The sequence below is a fragment of the Anopheles stephensi genome, chromosome 3 (assembly GCF_013141755.1).
Source record: "Anopheles stephensi strain Indian chromosome 3, UCI_ANSTEP_V1.0, whole genome shotgun sequence".
Classification (NCBI taxonomy): Eukaryota; Metazoa; Arthropoda; class Insecta; order Diptera; family Culicidae; genus Anopheles; species Anopheles stephensi.
Window position 1 is genome coordinate 77,092,708 of NC_050203.1, and position 20,773 is coordinate 77,113,480.

General features: G+C 42.5%; 2 protein-coding genes across 2 annotated transcripts in view; one reads left to right on the forward strand and one right to left on the reverse strand.

Moving 5' to 3' along the window:
* Positions 1-39: 39 nt before the first annotated feature.
* Positions 40-1,471, reverse strand: LOC118510881 (derlin-1). The gene is made up of 4 exons (XM_036053248.1): positions 1,121-1,471; positions 866-1,057; positions 615-775; positions 40-550 (listed from the first exon to the last, which is right to left on the reverse strand). The coding sequence occupies exons 1-4, from the start codon at positions 1,271-1,273 to the stop codon at positions 292-294; spliced, it is 765 nt and encodes a 254-aa protein (XP_035909141.1). The 5' UTR covers positions 1,274-1,471; the 3' UTR covers positions 40-291.
* Positions 1,472-3,033: 1,562 nt separating this feature from the next.
* Positions 3,034-20,773, forward strand: part of LOC118510882 (fez family zinc finger protein erm) — a 29,966-nt gene continuing 12,226 nt past the window's right edge. Inside the window, exon 1 of the mRNA XM_036053249.1 lies at positions 3,034-3,716. Within this exon, the coding sequence (XP_035909142.1) occupies positions 3,687-3,716 (30 nt within the window). The 5' untranslated portion in view covers positions 3,034-3,686. The remainder of the gene's footprint in view (positions 3,717-20,773) is intronic.

Genomic DNA, 20,773 nt, shown 5'->3' on the forward strand with positions numbered 1-20,773 from the left:
GCCCTTTCATTCTTTCGCACAATGCCAATCAAACTTTGGTCAAGATTAAATATTTATTACATTAGAAAAAAAAACACGCATTTCCTTCCCGCAGCTTGTGTATGTGTACTTATTGTAGTAAAGACGAATTATGTCAGACTATCAGGAAAGTTCCCCATGCGACAGCTAAACGACGACGACGACAACGGCAATCCCATTTTCCCATCCCGAGTACAAGATTACACCCTTGCTGGCTCACACAACAGGTTTATCATCATTGGCCTATGTACAATCGAAATGCATCACACGTATCTAATTACGTCCGAGCGTATGACCACGGCCCCACGCATGGCGGAAGCCAGCCGTATCGGTTTGCTGCTGTTGCGGTACCGGCCGTTGTCCGACCGGTGGCACACCGAATCCGTGCGTGCCTCCCTGCACATCGGGAAAGTAGCGTTTGATGAAGAACGGCGTTTCAATCAGGCTCGGTCCACCGAGTTCGCTCGGATAGCTAAACTTGAGGAAGTAGTAAGCGTGTCCAACGAAGATGCCCACCAGCGAGAATATGCTTCTGCGGGAGCGAAATGGTATTCGTAATCGGTGCACAGAAAAGCATACGAATATGGTACACTTACCCCGAGGACAGAATCATGTTCATGCCGAGCAGTACCCACGGTAGGTACATCGCCTTGAAGCGCATTCCGAACCAGAAGCTAACGATTACGTCCTGGTTTAGCTTGCACCACACGTACAGCACCGAAAGTACCATCGGATCCATCAGAATGGGCAGATCAACCTAAGGAGGGAAGAAAAAATAGCAAAAAAAAAACAAATCACACTCCAGTGCTGAAAATGTCCTCAGTGTACGCTCTCTCTCTGTACATACCACCAACCCGATGATCACGCACAGGATCCAGTTGAAAAAGAGCAAATAAAAATAGTCACCGGGCTTTTGCTTGTAATGGTCCGACTCTAGCCGTAACGAGTAGTTGTACAGGAAAAAGCAATTCATCATAAAATGAAACCCGGTCCCGGGATTCAGTGGGTAGAACAGTACCGCGGTCATAGGCCTCCATAGCTGTGGGGAAAAGAAATCATCTCGTTTAACAACCGGAATATCCTTCAGCTCCACTACTCATACCTGGAATTTGTATAGCATCGGTGCATGCTGTAGTATAAGATAACCGGCGGGCAGTAAACCTATTTTGGCCAGCAACGAAATACCGACCGTGGCCGTGAGCCAGATCCGCGTAAAAGGCGGCACTTGTTTGTACCAAGTTTGGATATCACTCATGATGGTGGGGGCTTGATTACGGATTCACTTGTTGAAATTTCGGAGTTGCCAATAGGGCAGACAAATAGAGCGCGCCAGCAAATTGCTTAATTTCTTCCTATTGCACTAGCTTGCATCAGAATTTGTTGAACAGAGTAGCGAAAACTCTCGCCCAGATGCTTATTTGTTTTGATATTTTCAATCCCGGTGAAATGACGTGGTCTGTTGTGTTGACAGTTTTGCTGTCAGTGGAGGGGGCTTCTGATAGCGGAACACTACAAATGTGCGCACTTTTTGAAAATGGCTGTTAAACGGTGCAGACTGATGCAAGGTATTCACACGGAGCTATTGTTTGAAAATTTTGGATTTTTTTGGAAGGATTAATCTAGCATGAAATAAGGTACCAAATCTGAAATTTTGAAAAATAAAATTTTAACAGAAATACCAGAACCATTGATGAGTGAAGATCCATCAGGAATGGTGCTCGTCACCGACACATTCGGCACGAGACGAACGAGTGTGTTGTATGGATCAGGCGTAGGTGTACCTTTGGAAATCGTATTCAGCCGTGATAGGAGTAATTGGAGCCCTGAACTAAGATTTCTCGAAAAGGATCGGCTACCTAACCAACTCAACCATGCTCAACCTTGAGCAGGCCATAATTATGAAGAAAAAGATAACAATTAATGGGTAGCTCGGTAGGTTAGTGGTATTGATGTTAGCTTTTCGGATACATTCCTTGGAATATGCCGGAATGACTATCTAGTTACGCGGAAATTTATTCAAAGGTTCTACGAAAGTCGGACAATCCTAGACTTTTTGAGGCCTCTAAAGACTGCAGTGCTGTAGATTGACACATAGAATATCCGTAGTTATGTATAATAATCTCCAGAATAAATGTCCCTTTATAAAAAAGGAAAAAAATGAGTTTATCTTTAAAAAAATCATCAACAAAATATAAAAGCTCCATCTCATTTCAATATTTAATATTTCACCGCGAAAAGATAATTAACAAATGAAATGTCTCGTTAGCACACGATGCGCACTGACGGTGTGAAATGCATAATGGCGATGTCTCCATAGAGAATCTCGCTATTTCAAATATACCCTCCTCCCCATTTCAAACAAACACCAGACCGTAAGCAAAACGACCAGCAACTATGTAGTATACACCACACAACCAATTCACTTAAATGCCTGTGCAGACATGCGATACGAAAGCAACGTGCAAACAAACAAAGTACTGTGCGTCTCCATTCGATCGATACGTCCATGGTGGGTTTTCCTGGTTCCTTATTTCTCCTTCGCGGCGTTATTTACTTCGCAGCCCAGCGACGGAGACAATGATCATCAGCCAACGGTGATGATGATGATGACGTAAAGTTAAACTCCTAGCACGCCACTGCGCCTGTAGTGGTGCGGACACCCATCGCCCGGAACCATCATGGCAGGAACCGAAACAGGGATGAGAGGGTGGGGATTTGCTTTAAGCCCTCACGTACTGTGTGACCCCTTTGCATCCTGCGACCTCTGTACAGTCGCCCATTGAACGGCGAGTGTGTTAATAAATACATAGAGTATTGCGTTCTCTCTCTATCGCCGTCGTACGCGTTTTTTCTTCTCTCGCAGCCGATTTGGAAAACTGAAATCTACGTAACCAACGGCAGCGGCGGATCAGATGCCGCCGTCCGTAACCATGGCGACCATGGCACGATGACGACGAGGAGGATGTGTGTTTGTGCGCTCTTTTGACGACAAGACGATCAAGATTCGACCCGGACCCAGGTCGACGGAGGACGTACGCCGTGTGCCTTTTTTTCGCGCGCTAGCTTTTGGCGGTCGTGGACGCGTTTTTGTTCGCCGCGTGCTCTCATCCAGGATTGCTCGCGATCGGGATCGCTTTTATTTTGATTCGCGACGCAGTGGGACACCGGCCGAGAGCGGCATTGGACGGGATAGCTTTTCACAATTTGCAACCGATAATCGAGTGCCGCAAGTCACCCAGACGGCCAGTGCTACAGTTTGTGTGTGAGGTGAAGTTGCGCAGAAATCAATATCTCAGACATGGGAAATGAAAATCGGTGGCCACCATTAGCATAAAGCACCAGTTCAATTGTGGCAGCGGATTGTGCTTCTTCATTGTTGTTGGCTTTTGAACGCATTTTGCCCACCAATCGAGCGTGGGTGTTGTGAATTATTGATGAGATGTGCAGTATGAATTGATTGAGAATCTGTAGCCCCGGGAACCTGAAGAGGCTAAAAGTGTGAGTGTGTGTTTTCGGTGGTGTTGTGATGTCTATTTTCTGGCACTGTCAGATGCAATGTGTGTTGGTTTTCATTCCTAGCAAGCGACGGTAAAAGTGAACAAGATCAACGGAATTCAGCTGCCGTCGGTATATTTGACGTAAGGATAAGGTCCGTTGCTGTTGCTGCCATGGAACCGTCTACGAGTCGTTCTTTGCCCGTGAGTATTATAATAAAATTTACATTAAATAACCATATTTGTTTACTAAGCGTGAGTTAGTGTCAGTAATCTTGGTCCAAAACTTCCTACATTGTGGTCCAAATTCCCGTCGGCTTTTTCGAAAGATAGAACATGAGTTTTGAAGCGGTCCAAAGGTATAAGGATCCATGTACAGGGCTTTCATACAGTAGGGATCAGTATCAAATCCCGTCCAGAATGCTTTCTCGTACTCAAAACAGATTAAGTCAAGAGAAACGGAAAGCCTTGACAGTAATGGCAGGTCCAAAGACCTCTTGAGCTTGAGATCAACCTAGAGTAGTTATAGAAGAATATACATTTTTTATCTAATGTCCATTTCTTCATAATCTACGTCATTAAAATGTCCTCAATGTTAGATGTTCAATTTAATAAAATATGTCCTACGTCATAATAGAAGCGTCCTTCGAGATATCCAGAATAAGTCGTGGATTGCTTAGATTGTTTTTTTTCCAAACTGCAAATTGTTTTAAACATGTTGACCCTTGTCTTATTACCTGTAAAATATTGTAGAGTTCTTTAAAATGGCGTCACGATTCTGGAAGTTCACTTTAAGGTATTTAACAAAAGCTTTAAATCTACCAACTTTCTGTCTGTTCACTTTGCTTCACTCAACCATATAACGCTAACAAGCACCAACTGTTTTGCATTAAACCTTCAAAAAACCTCCATTCCGAACGACCATATTAAAGAATCATTAAATGCAATAAATCTGACACGGTTCAGCTACCCGATCCCGTGCATGCCCTAGCAGATGTGCCAAACAAGCCTCACCAATGTTTGATCTGAGCTCCGGGGCTGCAGGATAGGGAGAAAGTATGTTCGATACTTTCACTCCTCGCCCTGTTTCGTTGCATTCTCCCATCAAAACCAGCTGCAACATCATCATCATCGTGGAAACAGTTGCGCATTGTTCCGCCATAGTTGCGGATATTCGGCGAACAGTTCGCCACATAACCGAGCCAACAAAAAAAAAAGTAAGTAACAAACCAGCGCCCGGACCGGACAGCACGGACACAGATCATGGATGGTAGGGCTTCGTTCGTGCACTGCACCCCGAACGCTTGGAAACGCTAATGGACGCCATTTTGCGGCCGAACGAATGAGGTTATTGCATTGCAGCGAATGGCCATCGCCGTTTGTATGCTAGGCAACAAAAAAAGAAAAAGAAAAAGAGAAACACTACCAATTGAACAATAAATTACATCAACGGATCCGGGGGATGCCGAACGGGTTGGTGTGGCATGATGGCGCCGAACATATGGGAGTGGGTTGAGAGTTTTTCTAGGAAAAATGTAAAATTGACAAGGGTCACTTTTTGGGGATGCGCTAGTGGTGCATTATAAAGTCAACTATTGCATGTGAAGTCAGCTTCAATGTACAGGGATCAAAATGAATTCAAAAGACTTGTGATTTAGTCCGAATAATCATAATGTAACAAGTTTAAATGTCACAATTGTGATGAGACGGAGGTTTAAATAGTTCAACTGCCAAAATTATTATCAATTATGGTGAGAAACTCATTTCTGATAAATGGTGTAATTTGAGGCATTTTGTATCGACTATTTGGCTTGTGACAGCCGGAAGCCAACGGGTTGATTTAACATGATCGGCAATTTTCTTTTACACAAAAAGTGGATCAAAGATATTTACAGAGAGATGTAATAAGATGTACTTAACTGTTATAAGTATTAGGACAGGACTATTACAAATCTGTTATAAATTAAACAGGATTTTAAGAGTTGAATCTAATTTGCCAAGATCGCCGTGAAGATATTGCGAACGATGAACTCTTTGAGCGTCAACCGAGCTCACCCGGGATAAGGTGCCCCTTCACGGTTTGGAGAAGGAAATGTTCCCAAACCATCGTGAATTGTACTTATATTTGTAATTTAACTTTAAGCAATACGGCCAGGCCGTTCTTTATGAATAAAAAAAACTCTTTGAGCGCAGGTTTAATTTAAGTTCAGTTAGAGACTTTAATGACAAGAGAACATGTACACTTAATTTTTCTTAATACTTCCTGTGTTAAAGGTAAACCTTTCGATCGAATCTGATCTCTATAAACTACAAAATAAATAGGACTCTTCTTATTTAGTTAAATAAGAACCCTGATGACCGATTGCTTTACTGTGAGTGGCTGACTGAGCCTGACTAACTGAAAGGAGTCCTTGTAAATTATTTGTTCGCAATTTGTACTCCGCAATTAGCCGTGGTGTTTTTATTTATTCTTTTTTTAAATGTTTTTTTAATTTATTCACGTTATTTATTCTAGTTAATTTATTTATTCATTTTCATGATGAATTTTACTTAACATATTTCTTATCATATATATTAAATTCATCTTAATTTTATGTCCATTTCTGTTCACTTTGAGTTTGTTTTATTATTGCATTCTTATCTCTTGTTTTTCCTTTTTTAATCAGTTCGTTTGATTATTTATTCTTTTGCTTTAAAATCTTCTTAAAAAGCATTTCTATCTACATTTTTCGTCCTTTAATTGTGAACTCCTAGAGAAGTGCGAGAACAACATAACGTTTTATACAAGATCACCTTTTTAGTATAAATCAAACATCATTCAAATGTTTTCCTTTAAAGCATTTTGTAACTCGTCTTATTACATTTGGATCACTCTTTACTCAAACTCTTCACTCAGCAATATCGTCGCTTTTAGGCCTTTTTTCCCTTCTCCGTTTGCTAGAACCATGTGTATTATGGCCTTACACCGACGAAAAGTGTACACATAATAATTATTTTATCGACAATTAGAGATCGTGTTCCTTTTTGTTGTTTGATGCTGTGCTGAGCATGTGCAACCTTTTATGTAGCCCTCGTTCACTCTCAAGGTTGATTGGAGCCGCGGGCTGCTGCAACTATTTGGATGGAAACCGGATGACCGGAAAAAAAGGCGAACACACTTTAGCAAACACAACTACCTCGATCTAACATTTTAGCTAGGGAGAAACAGAAGATACAGAGGAGCCCACCGAAAGACCCTACCGCCGGAGGGAAATGGCAGCGAAGAGGGCGTTGAAACTTTGTGCTGCTTCTAAGCAAAAAGTGCGCCAGGCGGGTCGTTGAGTCGTTTTAGCAGCTGCCAACGATGTGAGGCTAGCGCCATATGTGAGGACGGTTAGGCGCAATGAGCAACGCAGAGGTCCTTGCGCGCTTTTTGTTCGCGAATCGAGTGCTGGCAGGGCTGTGCCCGGCACCAATATGGCCATCGTGCGAGTGGCAGCTCCCGGTGGGGTGTCAGTTGATCTCACGCCACGATCTCACCCCACCGAAGGGGGTCTGTCTGGCAGGGTCCTTCGGCAGGGTTTTAGTACGCGGACCAAAATTTCCTATCGTTTGTGTCGATAGTTACAGAAAAAGAGACAAATCGTTGTGCTTTTCGCGTTGCTTACGGCCCAACTTTGGCATTGTTCGCGTTGGAAAAGTGGTTGTCCTGCTGGGGTGCATTCGCAGCCTCCGGGTCCAAATGCGCATGCCTTCGAGGCTCGCGGCTTAAACAATGTGTGTCGTAACGGATATTTTTTTTTTATTCATCGGTGTGGTATGTACGGGTCTCGCATCAACCGGAAGTCACTCACTCGACTCACGGTGGATGTCCTGTGGTGTGTGATTCTGTATCGAATGTGTTCAATCGGTGGCACGCAGTTACGATGGGTGTTGGGCGATGGGCGCTGAGTGTGGAGTGTGGAGAGAGAACAATACGCCAGCAATGCTCATTTTCCGCGAATGTTGCAATTGAAACATGGGACAGAGTGTGTAGAATGTAGGTTAATTAGAGTCTCTGTTTTTGCGATGATGATAAAGAACAAAGGATTTGAACATAATTTCATACTTGACACAGTATATAACTTTGATGCAGAACTCTTTTTTGTTCTCAGACTGCTTTATTCTATTTATGAGTTCTCCGTTGCTCTTCTCGGAGACAATCCTTTTAAAAGTTGTCGCTAGGACTTTCTAGTCTGGAAGGAAGGAAGAAGATCTATTCTGAGATATGAGTATGACCTAGAAGAATATAATTAATATGATGCTTATTATATTAAATACAATCGAATACAATGTCTAGATTAAAAGAAGACTCTAGGAATATTAGAAAACTGGACTACATCTTCAGAGCACAGAAAGAGGCTCACAATTTGGAGTAGGTTTGAGATCCACGCGATCCATAGATAGAGATTAGATGATGAAGTAGTGCACTTCTAGAGATATTTTGGAGACTACTACTCTAGATGCTGGCCCTAGATTTGAAGCAGGCCTAAGAACCACACGATAAAGAGACCTTAAAGTAATTGAGAAGAATTCCCGGAATGTTTTCGGAGTGTTGGAACGATTCCTGCTTAATTTGAAAATGGGTCCAGAAGCTGATCTGGAAGGCACTCTGAAGAGATGTTCATTAAAATACTCCGGGAATTTGTTAGAAAAAGAAATTATATTTGAAAATGAGTTCACTGTATAGACGCCCTTTCTAGACAGAGAATACTCATCGCTATTTGGAAAATATTTCTTGGAATGGAATCGGACCAAGAACTGATATCCCTCCCAAGATCTAGGCTCAGCCCTATCAAACGTTTCAAGAGAATAGAAATTGTTCGAAAATCCGTTGCAAGAAAAGAGAATGTGAGAAGAGAAATAAGACGTATAGCTTTCCCACCAAGACTTATCCATGTCCAGTGATCTGATTGTCCACCAACTCTAGATTTGAAGGCGGTCCAGGTTTGCTGTTTAAAGCGAAACTTCCCACCATCCAATCTACACACACACACACACACACACACACACATTGTGGGGAGGCGCATGGGTCAGCTTTGATTGGGTAATTTTAGCAGCAGATTATGGTCAATTGGTCCTGTGGCCCTTTGACCGAACGTGTCCATTAGATTAATCATCTTCCCTTCTTTTCCCCATAACTGACCGTTACGTAGGTGTTCGCATTGTGTCCACACTCGGCCACACGGTTGGACATTTTTAAACGCAACCCCTCATATATCTAGCCCAAAGTGTCAATGAAAAACGAATTTTCTAAAAGCGCCCTACTCGGTCGATTGTCCGCTTTGAGTTTCCAACGGCAAGCCGGGTGGGTGTGAGAATGGTTTGTAAAGTTTTTAAACCTCCCTTTTAATGGGTGGTTGGCACTGCGTGTTTGTGTGTGGGAACAGCCAAGCAAGCAATGTTTGCCGGTGACAGTTACGATAACGACGGTGACACTTTTTGGCAGCCAGATCACGCGACCGGAAAAGGGATTAAAAACACCTTCACTTCAGGCTCCTCTTTTCGAAACCTTATCAGCACGTGCAGGGGGGGGGGGGGGGGGAGGGGGAAGACAGAAAGAAGAAGAAGACGAAACACTTTAATACCCATCCCATCAACCAATCGCTGTCACCCACTCTTTGCAAGTTCTTCCAAACCTTCCAACCGTTTGGCTTTGGCGTCGTCGCGGTGTTCCATGAACCCCTTTTGTTAATAGGATTGAATTTAAAGGTCCTTGGCTTGGTGAAGCGAGGAAGCAGTCCTTCGAAAGTCCTTGAGGTCGTTGGTGGCTCACGTCGACACGGTCGCAGTCTTTGTTGCCATCGGCAGGCCACACGTACGCCGCTTTCGTCGAGCGCGGCGAGACACAACCTTAATCCTTTTGGCCCGTCCCGTTGACGGCTTGCCGCTGTCGGTACTCGGTGGACGGATGGACGAGGGAGGATGTTTGATGTGATGTGGCTCGGTACATGATTCGGTGACAAATTGTTGATAGGATTTGTCATGGGCGAACTAAGTGCGGTTTTTGCTGGATGGTTCTTCCCTCGGTTAAGACGGGCAATGTTTACCGTGTTTTGAAGGCGTGCACGGTAAACATATCATTTGTTCCAAATTATCCTTGTTTGGGAAGTTGTGATTGAGCAATTAAAAATCTCAATCGATTGAAAAGACTTTCCTAGATAATATTAAATTTGGTGTTGGTGTTGTGTCAAGTCGGAAATATTCGTTCAGCACTTAAATTGAACAAGACAACATGTATATTTTTTCCTTTAAAAATTATCCTTTACGAATGGAAATATGATATAATGATATAATATATATGATATAATATGAAAAAATAAATCGAAATAATCTATATAAAAATGTAATAAAAAGACGAATAAAGATGGTTCAAATAAACATGAAAATATATAGAAAGATATAATCGAAGAATGCAAAGAATGACCTGTTAGAATTAAATTTTTTAAAGCAGATCAAAACTTTCTTTGAATTGGATGAATGACTAATAAAATTGAATAGAAAAGAATATTAGCACGTAAATTTTATCTTGCATTATAAAACATAAAAATAGAATAAAATTCAAATAAAAAGTAAATATAATTTTCGGTGATTATAAATAATAAACAACAAAAATATGAAAAAGAGGGCCTTTTATTAAAAATACAACATACTACGAAAAATGGTTATAAAACAATATAGAATAAAAATAATTAAAAAGAAACATAAATAACATAAGTAAAAAATGAAATAAACAAAAAAAATACATACGACATGAGTAAAAGTAAATCAAGATAAAGATAAAATAGAAACTAATGGAAACAGAACAGAACTTCCTTCAGGCAACAGTACAACTCTGGTTGCAGATTCTCATCATCCAAATAAAATTGCCATCATATGTATAATCCGAAACTCTCAGCACACTTACGATCGTCCGGCCTGCTCCGGGCACGCCTCCCGCCAGCTTCCGGTGACGATTGACAATTGATCAACACAATAGCAGGACACCAAACCGGTAAACCGTAAGTCCCTAATTGTCACCTGCATATCTGCAACGGCCACGACCCATTCTATAGTTGGCTGTCACCTTCGACACAGCCGCGCACGGTCCGTTGTCTGGCCGTCGGTAGCAGTGGCAGAAAAAATAAACCCCCCTCCCCCCCTCTCGAATCGAACATCAGCAGCATGATTACAAACCGATTAGGCAGCTTTGGTGTACGGGCGGTACGTGTCCTTGGACAAGGGTTCACCGGCACCAGAAAAAAAGAGCTACGTACCGTGAAAGGAAATAGCAGGAAATAAGCAATACCGCACCGGAAGTTCCGTTGCGAAGATCCGATTGAGTCGAGCCAATTTAGTCGTGCGGCAGTTAATAATCCCCTCGAGGGTGTACGTTCCACGGGCAGGAGTGTCCTGGTGGTGGTGGTTGGTCGATGGGTGGAATTTTCACCCGCATTTTTTCCCCCGCGAAGTGGAAGAGTGGCCAACGTCGGTCGTGGCACGTGACCGACGCATCCTTTTTCCATCCCGAGCATTTTATCAGCCGGAGCATTATTATCGTTTGCGATTGATTTGTTTGTAATACAGTTTAAATTGTTTCCGTGCCACCGGGAAGCGTGTTGGGTGGGTGTACGCCACCCACCAGCCAGTCGATGAATCGATGGCACGTGTGCCAACCGGATGGATGGTTTGGTTAGTTTTTGGGTCCGAGGGCGAACTGGCGAGTGATGAGTTAATTGTAACATTTGACTTTCGAGCCTCGAGCCCGGTCGGACGGGGTTAAGGATGGGCTTCTTGCTGTTGTTGTTGTTGTTGCTGGTTGTTGGCGGTCGCCATCGTGAAGGTGGCGCTCGCAGGAATGCAATATTCGTAGTATTTGGATGGTTAATGGAGCGTGGTTTATGCTTTCGAGTGGATTGGTGTGGGAACGTTTCGGTTGCTGGATATGATACTTTGAGAGGATTGATTATTTGCCGGTTGGTTCAGAAAATATTTTGTAATAATTTGAGTGAAATTAATATTTCGATAAGAGTGGCTACAGGTACTTGGGGAGAAGATAAATTATACGCATACGCTGTAATGAAACTGGGAATTGAGGTTATAAAATCATAAAAATTTGTTTCTTTTGAGAAAAATACTAAGTTATGGAGACCTTTTCCAAGATCTTCATAGTACAAGGTCACCCTCCAGAATTTATAAAATTATTGAAAATATCTTAAAACTGCTTCTCCTTTAAAAAATAAAACTAAATTTTGTTGAAACTGGAAACTAAAAAATACTCAATACAAATATTAAGCCATTTTATGTCAAAATTATTAAAAAATGTCCAAGTTGCTCAAAGTAAATATTTAAAAAGCCCCATTAAGTGATATTCGTTCTGGATGCCTGGAAGAGATTTGAACTTCGGTCCGCTGCTGCCATGTAAAGACCGGCGCCGCTATCGCCTCGGCCGTCGAACTGCCGATGTTAACACTAGTTAAAATTACAGTAATTTGATAAAACTTAGCTAATAAAATGACTTAAAATATAAAAGCTTCCTGCATTATTTCATCCAATACTGTAAACTATTATATTACAGTTCAATAATAATTTCTTACAGTACTCTAGAATCGATCAGAATCGCGAATAGATCACGATCGACTTAAGTATGTTTATGCTAAGAGCTACATAAAAATTAGTACGACCATGGATTTAGTTTTATAATAATAATTTATGAATTTTGTTTAGTTATGGTTTTTAGAGTGATTTTCCCTAAGATTATCGCATTAAATAAAAACATCTCTTAAGGCCTCTCGGCTGATAACGTTCCTACACCCTACGCCAAGCCAAGGTAATTCCATTGTGGTCGGGTTTTCCCACCAAAGCTACACCACCCACCAGAGCCATTCACCATTCACACGTCACTCTCGGGGCCGATGAAAATGACATCAAACACAGCATCCCAGCAAGGAATCGTCTCCTGCAACATAACGCTTGCTTTTTTTTTTCCTCGGGAACGATTCCGATTTCCGCCTCTGGTTTTTGTGTCGGCGCGGATTGTTATTTCCCGCGTGATTTTTCCCGCTTGTTTCCATGGGCTGTGGTAATTATTTTGCTCTGTCCCGCCGTGCAAGCCGTGGTGCTATTCTCGAGGGAGGGAAACAAAACATTTGCGAGCTGTCGATGTGCTCCTGGTGGCGATATGGTCGATGTCACAAAACAGAACGGTGACACGAAAACTAAACGGATGGAATTGGATTGCCCATTTTAGGCGGTATGCTTGGGTGTGCGTGTGTGTGTGTCGGTCGTGTATATGAAAGGGGGAAAACCTGGGCAGGAGGGTCGGGTTGGTTGTTTGATTGGTGTTGGCTTTGACATGGGCGCTTTTGAATTGTAATGATGTGGTGTTTGGTGGAACCACAATGAGACAAATTTGATGTGGAATATTTCATCGCAAACGGTATGCAAGTTCCATAACGTTAATTTGCTAGAAGCTAGAAAAATTATGTTCAAAACATCTTGAAGATAAAAAAAAAATGTAATGAAAAAAGATACGTAAAAGATATTTTTACGTATGATAAATACGTTTAAAAATAAACATTGGAAAAAGTAAGGAAATAACAAGGAGTTTCGTAAAAATAGTAACAGTAGTAAAAAAAATCAAAAACCAATTCCATAAAGAAATTGTTAACAATAAATAACAAAGTTTGTTATTCAAATAGAAAAAAGTTAATAAATTTTTATTTTCAATAGCTTAAATAAAGAAAAAACAACGAAGTCCACAACACATATTAAAACTACAATGGAAAAAAGAAAATTAAACAAATCAAAGGTGAAAAATATAGAAGTAATATGAAAAGATACGAGTTAAGAAATATTAGTAAAACAGTAAAAAAAATAAGACACATAAAAAATGCAATAAAACAAAACACTAAAGAGTATACAATAACAATCAAAACTTCAAATCAAAACAGACCAAGAAAGCAAAACAGCAAAACAATGCTATTTGCATGAAAGGAAAAGATCCTGAAACAACATGACTGGAATATTATGAAAACATGGAATGGAGGAAGCAAACAGCACAATCGAGAAGGGTACCGTTCCCTTCACAGTACCATCAGCCAAGAATCCTTCCCGTACAACAATATTAATCGGTCTATATCGGTGGTAAACCATTATCACAGTCGAAGCGAAAAACAAACAAGGAAAAACACGCTCACCGTTTCCCCCTCTTAAGAAGCCCCCCCGGAAAAGAATGGATAAAGGACGACCACATTGTCATCCGTTTTCCCCCGAGCCGGCAGCAATATGTTTGTTGTTCCAAATTAAAACCAAACACCGATTACCGGTGGTTGTTTCCGCTGGCTCTAAACGGAGCATCATAAAAAGTGGGAAATCAACATAGCAGCAGGGAGGAGACATTTAGCTCCCGTGGGAGTTTGGTGTGGAGTTCCGCAGCACAGGGTTTTCTCGATGGTGACCGGATTCGAAACAGAGCGTGAACGAACGCAAAACTCCTCCCCCCACTGGTCTCAACAGTGTTGTGCAGAGAGACAGTGAGCGACCGGTTGTTGATACGTAAGTGGGATGATCCAACGATCCTTCTTAAGCGCTGCTCCTTGTTATCACCGTCATAATCAGTGTGTCCTGTGTCACCGGACACACGTTGCACAGTATGTTTTGTGGATGGGTTTTTGATCCAGCTTACCGACCCGATATTGTGCTCCGTCCCTTCGTCCTTATGGCCCGATGTTGGGACAATATTTACCCCCCAACAAACGGTGCAATATTTGCAAACTGTCCGCATGTCCTCATGCATTTTGACATGTCCACACACATTCCGCTTTGTCTTCAAAACCCCGCATGGGTCACTAAACTTTTAACCGAATAAAACAATCTGACCATTACTTTTCATTAGCGAAGCATTAGGGGCTGCTCTTCCTTCCTAATCGCTTCCCCCGGGTGGAGTTTGGGAACCTCGCGGCGACCAAGTGGAAGTAGCAGTACGGCCCAAATCCTCTCCATCCCGAAATTCAGACCAGCTTATCCTTGCCCACGCTGAGATGGTGATCACCTGAAGATGATGCTGAAGCTAGGACCGTAACGAAATAATCAAAAGTAAATCGATGTGGGCAGATAATCCGTTTGTACGGGAGCAGAAGCTTCCCTGGCCGGGGTTGCCCGCCGAAACCAGGCTAATCCGTTCGAAAACATCCTTAATCCGGTCCGAGCCGGCAAAGATGAATGATCCGGGAGCAGGGAGTTCGGAGCTGGCCCGAAGCTATCTTGTAGAGCATAAATTGAAAAATGAGATGAGATGGGCGAGTCCGCGCTGAAGGTGGCACAGAGCGGAGATGCGAAGAAGCTTCTGCTTTAATTGGGTATTGTTAGTTTAGCAAATTAGAGCAATTAGAGCTAGATGGTGCGGAAGGATGAGACTGGACGAACCGATAGGATTCCGTGATTTGTGGATGGGATGAAGAGTATGCATTTGCACCGGATCAGGGTGTGGGAAGATGCGCATCGCTTGGACGGTGAGAAAGGTATAAAGGAGGATGTATGTGAGCATGAGGAAGAATTGTTCTTGAATAGTTTGTGACTAGTATTTACTGGAATTAATAACATCCATTAGTGCGTTAAAGCAGCTCTATCTGTTCTGTGTTCTTGGGGACCTGAACAATGAGCTCGTGTTCTTCACTTCTATGTGTTAGGCCCGCCAGAATTTTCCTCCAGGGACTTTAACAAAACAACCAAAATGGCACGTTTACCTAACTTTTTTTTCCTGCGTGCAATTTCCATAATGGAAAATGCAGCCGCGCGCTGTGTGTGGTACGCTTCGTGTGAGGTACGCCGTCCGTCACTCGAATACCCTGCGCGACAATTAATCGCTATGCACCAAACAATATGCACGCGTGGCAGCAGCACATTTCGTGATCCGAGGTGCATTGCCGGGTGAGCACAATTTGAAGATACCAGAAAGAACCGCACCAGGACAACAGCGACCGCACACAACGGGGATTGCACGGGAGCAAAACGTGCCTGACGATGGCGTCAACCGTCTGTCAACTGCCGTGCGCGAGTACGCGGATGTGGGAAGTTGTGCATCGTGCTGTTGCACCGGTGGTGTGCAACCTGCAGTCTATTGTCTTTTGGATGGCGGTGGTGGTTAGAGGAAATGGATATACGCAGGGGAACAATTAATAGACATATTTGGTGCGTGTGTGGAAAATTGGAATGCAGGCCATATAGCTCAGTATTAATAATTTCAAATAGAATCTTTGGCCCAAACTCAGCAAGAAAATATTACTGAGCAGATTGAGATTGAAGTTGCTAGTTTGGAGATCGCTCTCAAACACTCAATCGTTCTGGAGTTAGTCCCGGAATCTTATTTGAGATCTCGGACTATAAAATTTATATTCTAGAAAGGGTGACTTGACTCAGCAATAAGGACCTTGAGACTCAGAATCTACATGCTGATCCAGGTCTTAGCTCGTAAATCTTCCTTCTAGCAAAAGACTGTTATAAAACGGAGCATATTGGGGAGAGCATAAAATTGTGAACTGAACGCAATTTATTGTGCTATCAGGTAATGTCGTCGGTTAAGCCTTAGACTGGGCCTGCAAGTCATCATACGGCATTTTGAAGAAAGCTTTGAGCTTAGAGACTATATATTCACGGTGACACTTCGCTATATCGATTAAAAATGTAGAGACATGCGAAGATAGTTATTTTAGATAGAATATCTGAAGAAAATCACTTGTAGCTGAATGGGAGCTCCATGATCAAGATATTCGAAATGATGAGATCAACATTACTTGGGGCTCTACTAGCTAACCGATTTATCGATGAGCACAAAGAAGGTGTTATAGCAGCAGTTCTAGCTAATCTTGAACTATTCTCGCTGGTCTTGAATACCAAGTCACCTCAAAAAACCCATCAAAATTCTTTGGTTGATAGTACTAACAATAAAGACCGACAAGAGCCTTCGATCGAAGAATTTGGTTTGCTCTTGCGTCCTGTGTATATTGCTCACTAAGCAAGTCTGTTTGACGAGATATTATTTGTGAGTCTCTTCTGTACGCTGTCTACGTCATCTGCACACGTGTCCTAATTTTAGCGGCCAGTAACTACAAACCTTATCGTTGCCGGAGATATAAAGTTAAAAAAGTTGCCTCCATAACAGATTACCAACATAGACAAGAGTTCCTCGCTCTGTGCTACCGATACTGCCGCAAATAATCAATCACTTCGTTTACGGATCTTGATACACATCCCGACCATAGCTCCGTATCTTCAGTAGCGAGCATGCTGGATGCTGATCCGTTTGTGCCAGATCATCAATGACCGAACGTGTGTGAAACCTGGCTGAGGCACCCGGGCCATCCCAAAACCACCACCACCATCACCGCAATCGGATAATAACCTCATTAAAGGATTACTCTCGGCAGGCACTTCTCGCCCACGCGGCTAGTCGGTCAGCTTCCAACGGCACGGGCCACCGGAGAAAACATCGATTCGGCATGGTAAAACACAGGTAGCGGCTTGTTTGCAGCGCTGGTTCGCTTTGAACTGCGGCCCGACAAACGGCCGGTTGGCAATGCGCAGATGTTGAGCTCATTAGCCGGATAGAGTTCGCTTCTCTTCCGCACGCTCAGGATTAAGCAGGGGCTGGGAAATTGCACCCAGCCCAGATCTATCGAATCGAAACCATCGGGGAAACAAAGCTGTGCTGAGTAGGATCACGCGCTGGAGTAGACGAAGGTTTGTTTCGAGCCAAAAAATCTCCCGCGGTGGTGTGTGGTGAAAATATTTACCACCGGTGAAAGGAAAATGCCCGATAATTTATGATAAATATTGGCAAATATTGTGGTCCCGCGCGATGTGCTGGTGGGCATGTGTATGGTGATTGAGCTGCTGAGCTGGCCGGCACACGGCAGTGGAAAGCAGTTGAAACATCTTTTGTGCTTTGGCGTGCAGCCGTACCAGACAGTGGCAGCTTCATTGTTTCATTCGCTTGTGGCGGAAATGGAAAATGTGAAACAATCGCTCAACGATGGTATTGTTTTATTGAATGCGATCGGTTTTCGGTGAGCATTAATGTGAGAAAACGATTTAGCTGTTTCGGGGGAAGGATTAGGCACCAGCGATATGTTTGTGTTGTGATTGTTATGCTGAAGCACGATTTTGCTTTCATAGAAAAGGAATGCAGCCGAGCGTTTATGTTTTGGATTTGTGTGGATGTTTCGAGATTTTTTCAAATCTCTTTCAGTAGTTCCTTTTCCCACCTAGATATTCTGATTCATACTAGAGTCTCAGGTGGTTGACTACACCGTAGAATCGTCCTGATTAGGCGCTATTAACCTCTGTCGACTGAATACTCTATTTTAGAGTATCGCAGCCTAAAAGTATGCAACCTGCATAGCACAGTACACTACTCAGTTAAATACCTAAACTCAAGACAAACAATCAGTTTGTTTATCGCTTCAAGAAATAAGGTGAAAAATCAGCACAAGCCACAGCCCGATAAATGCTTACCCACTTGAATTGGCCGACACACAGCCGTTCGCGAAGGTGATAAATTACAAAATTAGTACCCTTCAGCTTGACATTTCCCTATCGAAGCGCATACCGCGGTAATGAAAAGAACAAATTGCACATTTTCTTTTCCCTTTCCCGTTCCTTGGGGGAAATCCGTACGCTGGCAGTTATCTTCCCCACCTGCAGTCCATCTGTCCGGTTCCGGTTCGACTTTCAGCAGCTATTTTTCTTCGCCACCTACATCCGGTCGTAACAAAAAAAAAGGGCAGAAGTGTTTCTACTTCTCGTTCGGAAGTGGGTCGTTTTCTGGGGTTCCCTTTTTTGCTTCTCCGATGGTGTTGTTTTACTGTTGGCTGACTCGCGACGTTTGGAAAACAGATCCTCCCCGATAGATAAGTCACGCGAGCTGGCTTGATCACGTACAGCGGTGCTTATCGGACGCGATTGATCGATGTTGGAAAATCTAGCGGAAAGGTGGAAATTTCCCCTGGGCGGAAAATGGGACAGCGCGTAAAATGCGCACCCCGGGCACGTTCTTATCGCGCTTTGGTGTTTGGGCGAAAAAAAAAGGACGAAAAGTGATACTGAAAATGAGACGTTTTCTTTTGTCAAGCTTAAGTAAAAGCCTTTGGAGAATGTTTCTTTGTTAGTTTCAAGTTTTGGGTGTCTTAAGGATTAAATTTTCATATTTTTCCAACTTTAGTTTAACTTAAAAAAAATAAAATAAAAAAGAGATAGACAGCGAGTTAAGAAATCTAATAGCCGCTAAAAAAAATTTACTTTTACAAAAATCATAAAAAAAAATAAAAAAAAATAATAAAAACAGGAAGGAAACAAAAAATATAAAATAAAAACTAAAACAGGAAAATAGAAAAGTAAGCTGACAATGTGAAAGAAGAAAAAAAATAGAAAAATATGAAAAGTAAAACAGAAACGACACAAACATTTACGTACTAGTAGTGAAATATGAAAAAAGGAGTAAAATAAGGATGAGAAGAAGGAATAGAAGAGAAGAAAAGGATATAGAATCATAAAAGTTACACCAAAAATTACAAATTTTAAGTGGTAAAAACGAAAACTTAAATAAAAATTGAGAAAAGAATATCAAGACTTAGAAACGCCTACCAAATCCATCCGCGTGAACCATAGCTGTTGAGCAAATCGTGTTTCCCTGATTTCTTCCTAGCTGCCACTTGAAAGGCTTCAGCTAACGGGAACGGGAATCGCACTCTTCAGCGATGCTCACCTCCGATGAATGATAGAATTTGCATAGTAGATTGGATCATGCGATTAGCCGTCTCTTACTCGAGGGTGTGTTGTTTTGTTCGCATTACGCCGGGCCCGTTACTACGAGACGCCTGGAAGAAGTTCGGTCGATTTCAGCAGCGCACCAGTGACTGCATCCGGGGGGGGTTTTGGAGTTGCGATAAGTCGTGACATTTTAATAGAATGATCACTCGCGATAACGAGCGTATAATTTCTTAATCAACTTGTGTGCCGTTTTGGAGGGGGAGAGTTTTGAAGCGGGAACGTGTTGGGCTGTTGGGACGAGAAAGACGCTGCTCGGTGCTTTGGTGGAAGGCGTCATCGAACACGTGCACCAGTGTGTGTGTGTGTGTTGGACCACCGGAAGTACCCAGTGGACAGATGTTAGGACGCACCAAGGCAACGCTATTTTATCGTGCCCACGTGTGCAATCCCTAAGGTCCATCCAGCAAAAAAAAAAAACGGGAAGGAATTTGAAACTGGTTTGCCTGATTTGCCAAGAGGTACGATGGAATTCTCTAACAAGGGAGGGGGAAGAAAAAGCACCGGAAGTACATCAAACCTTGGTCGAATCATTGCCTTGCAGCGTGTTAGCGTTTGTAAGATGATTTGCATATGGATCGCATTTTTTCTTCAACACCCTTCAGCATAATGGAAGGAAGACACATACACAAACTTGAGGTACTTGGCCGAAATGTTGACGGTACGCACTCATCTCATTCGTGCCGGTGTGGCGCATGTAGGCAGGACGCGACTTTCGACGGAACACGTGTCCCAGCTTGTGCCAGGTGAGCGCCAAAGGACCAATCTATGAGTGCAATTAGTGCGAGCATATATATCCTGCCTCTTCGGGGTGTGTTGTTCATGTCAGAGGTTCATGCAAGAATAGAAGATCAGTTTCGAGTGACATGTTTGAGCATCTGTTTCGAGATTCGAGATCCGAGATGTATGTATGAGGACAACATTAAAGGAGTCATATGAATTTTTAAGATGTAAAAGAACACTTTATAGAAATGGAAGTGTTATCATTTAAAACTGAATTTATGCATATGTAAATGGTTTTGCCTCTTGTCTTAATAAGCAATAAATATCCGCCGTAAAAAGAACTTGTAATAAAGAAGGGTTTGCCTTATAAACCCTTTAGCCTGGAAGTATGCAATCCGCGAGATGTTTGGTCTCAATAATCTCAAGACCCATTCTCAAGCAAATACTTAAAATTAAGAGAGGTTTAATTTTAAATTAAAATTGCCTGAATTTATGCAATCTGCTCTTAAAGAAATTCCTTTTAATGCCTCTTTACCATTTCTAAATGCTAGTTTAATGTTATTTTGTACTATTAAGCTAAAACTTCCTCACATCGCGTCACCGGCTTCCCTCTTTCCCTGCCCAGCAATGACCTAACACAATTCATAATGCCACCGGCACGAGCCAACTGTCAGTTAATTGGCGTGAGCATTTAACAATGTACCGTCCTCTCAACC

Coding starts and splice junctions, on each gene's coding strand:
- LOC118510881 (XM_036053248.1), bottom strand. CDS start 1,273: ATGAGTGATATCCAAACTTGGTACAAACAAGTGCCGCCTTTTACGCGG. Junction 1,058..1,120: donor CGATGCTATACAAATTCCAG/GTATGAGTAGTG, acceptor TTTTCCCCACAG/CTATGGAGGCCTATGACCGC. Junction 776..865: donor GCGTGATCATCGGGTTGGTG/GTATGTACAGAG, acceptor TTCCCTCCTTAG/GTTGATCTGCCCATTCTGAT.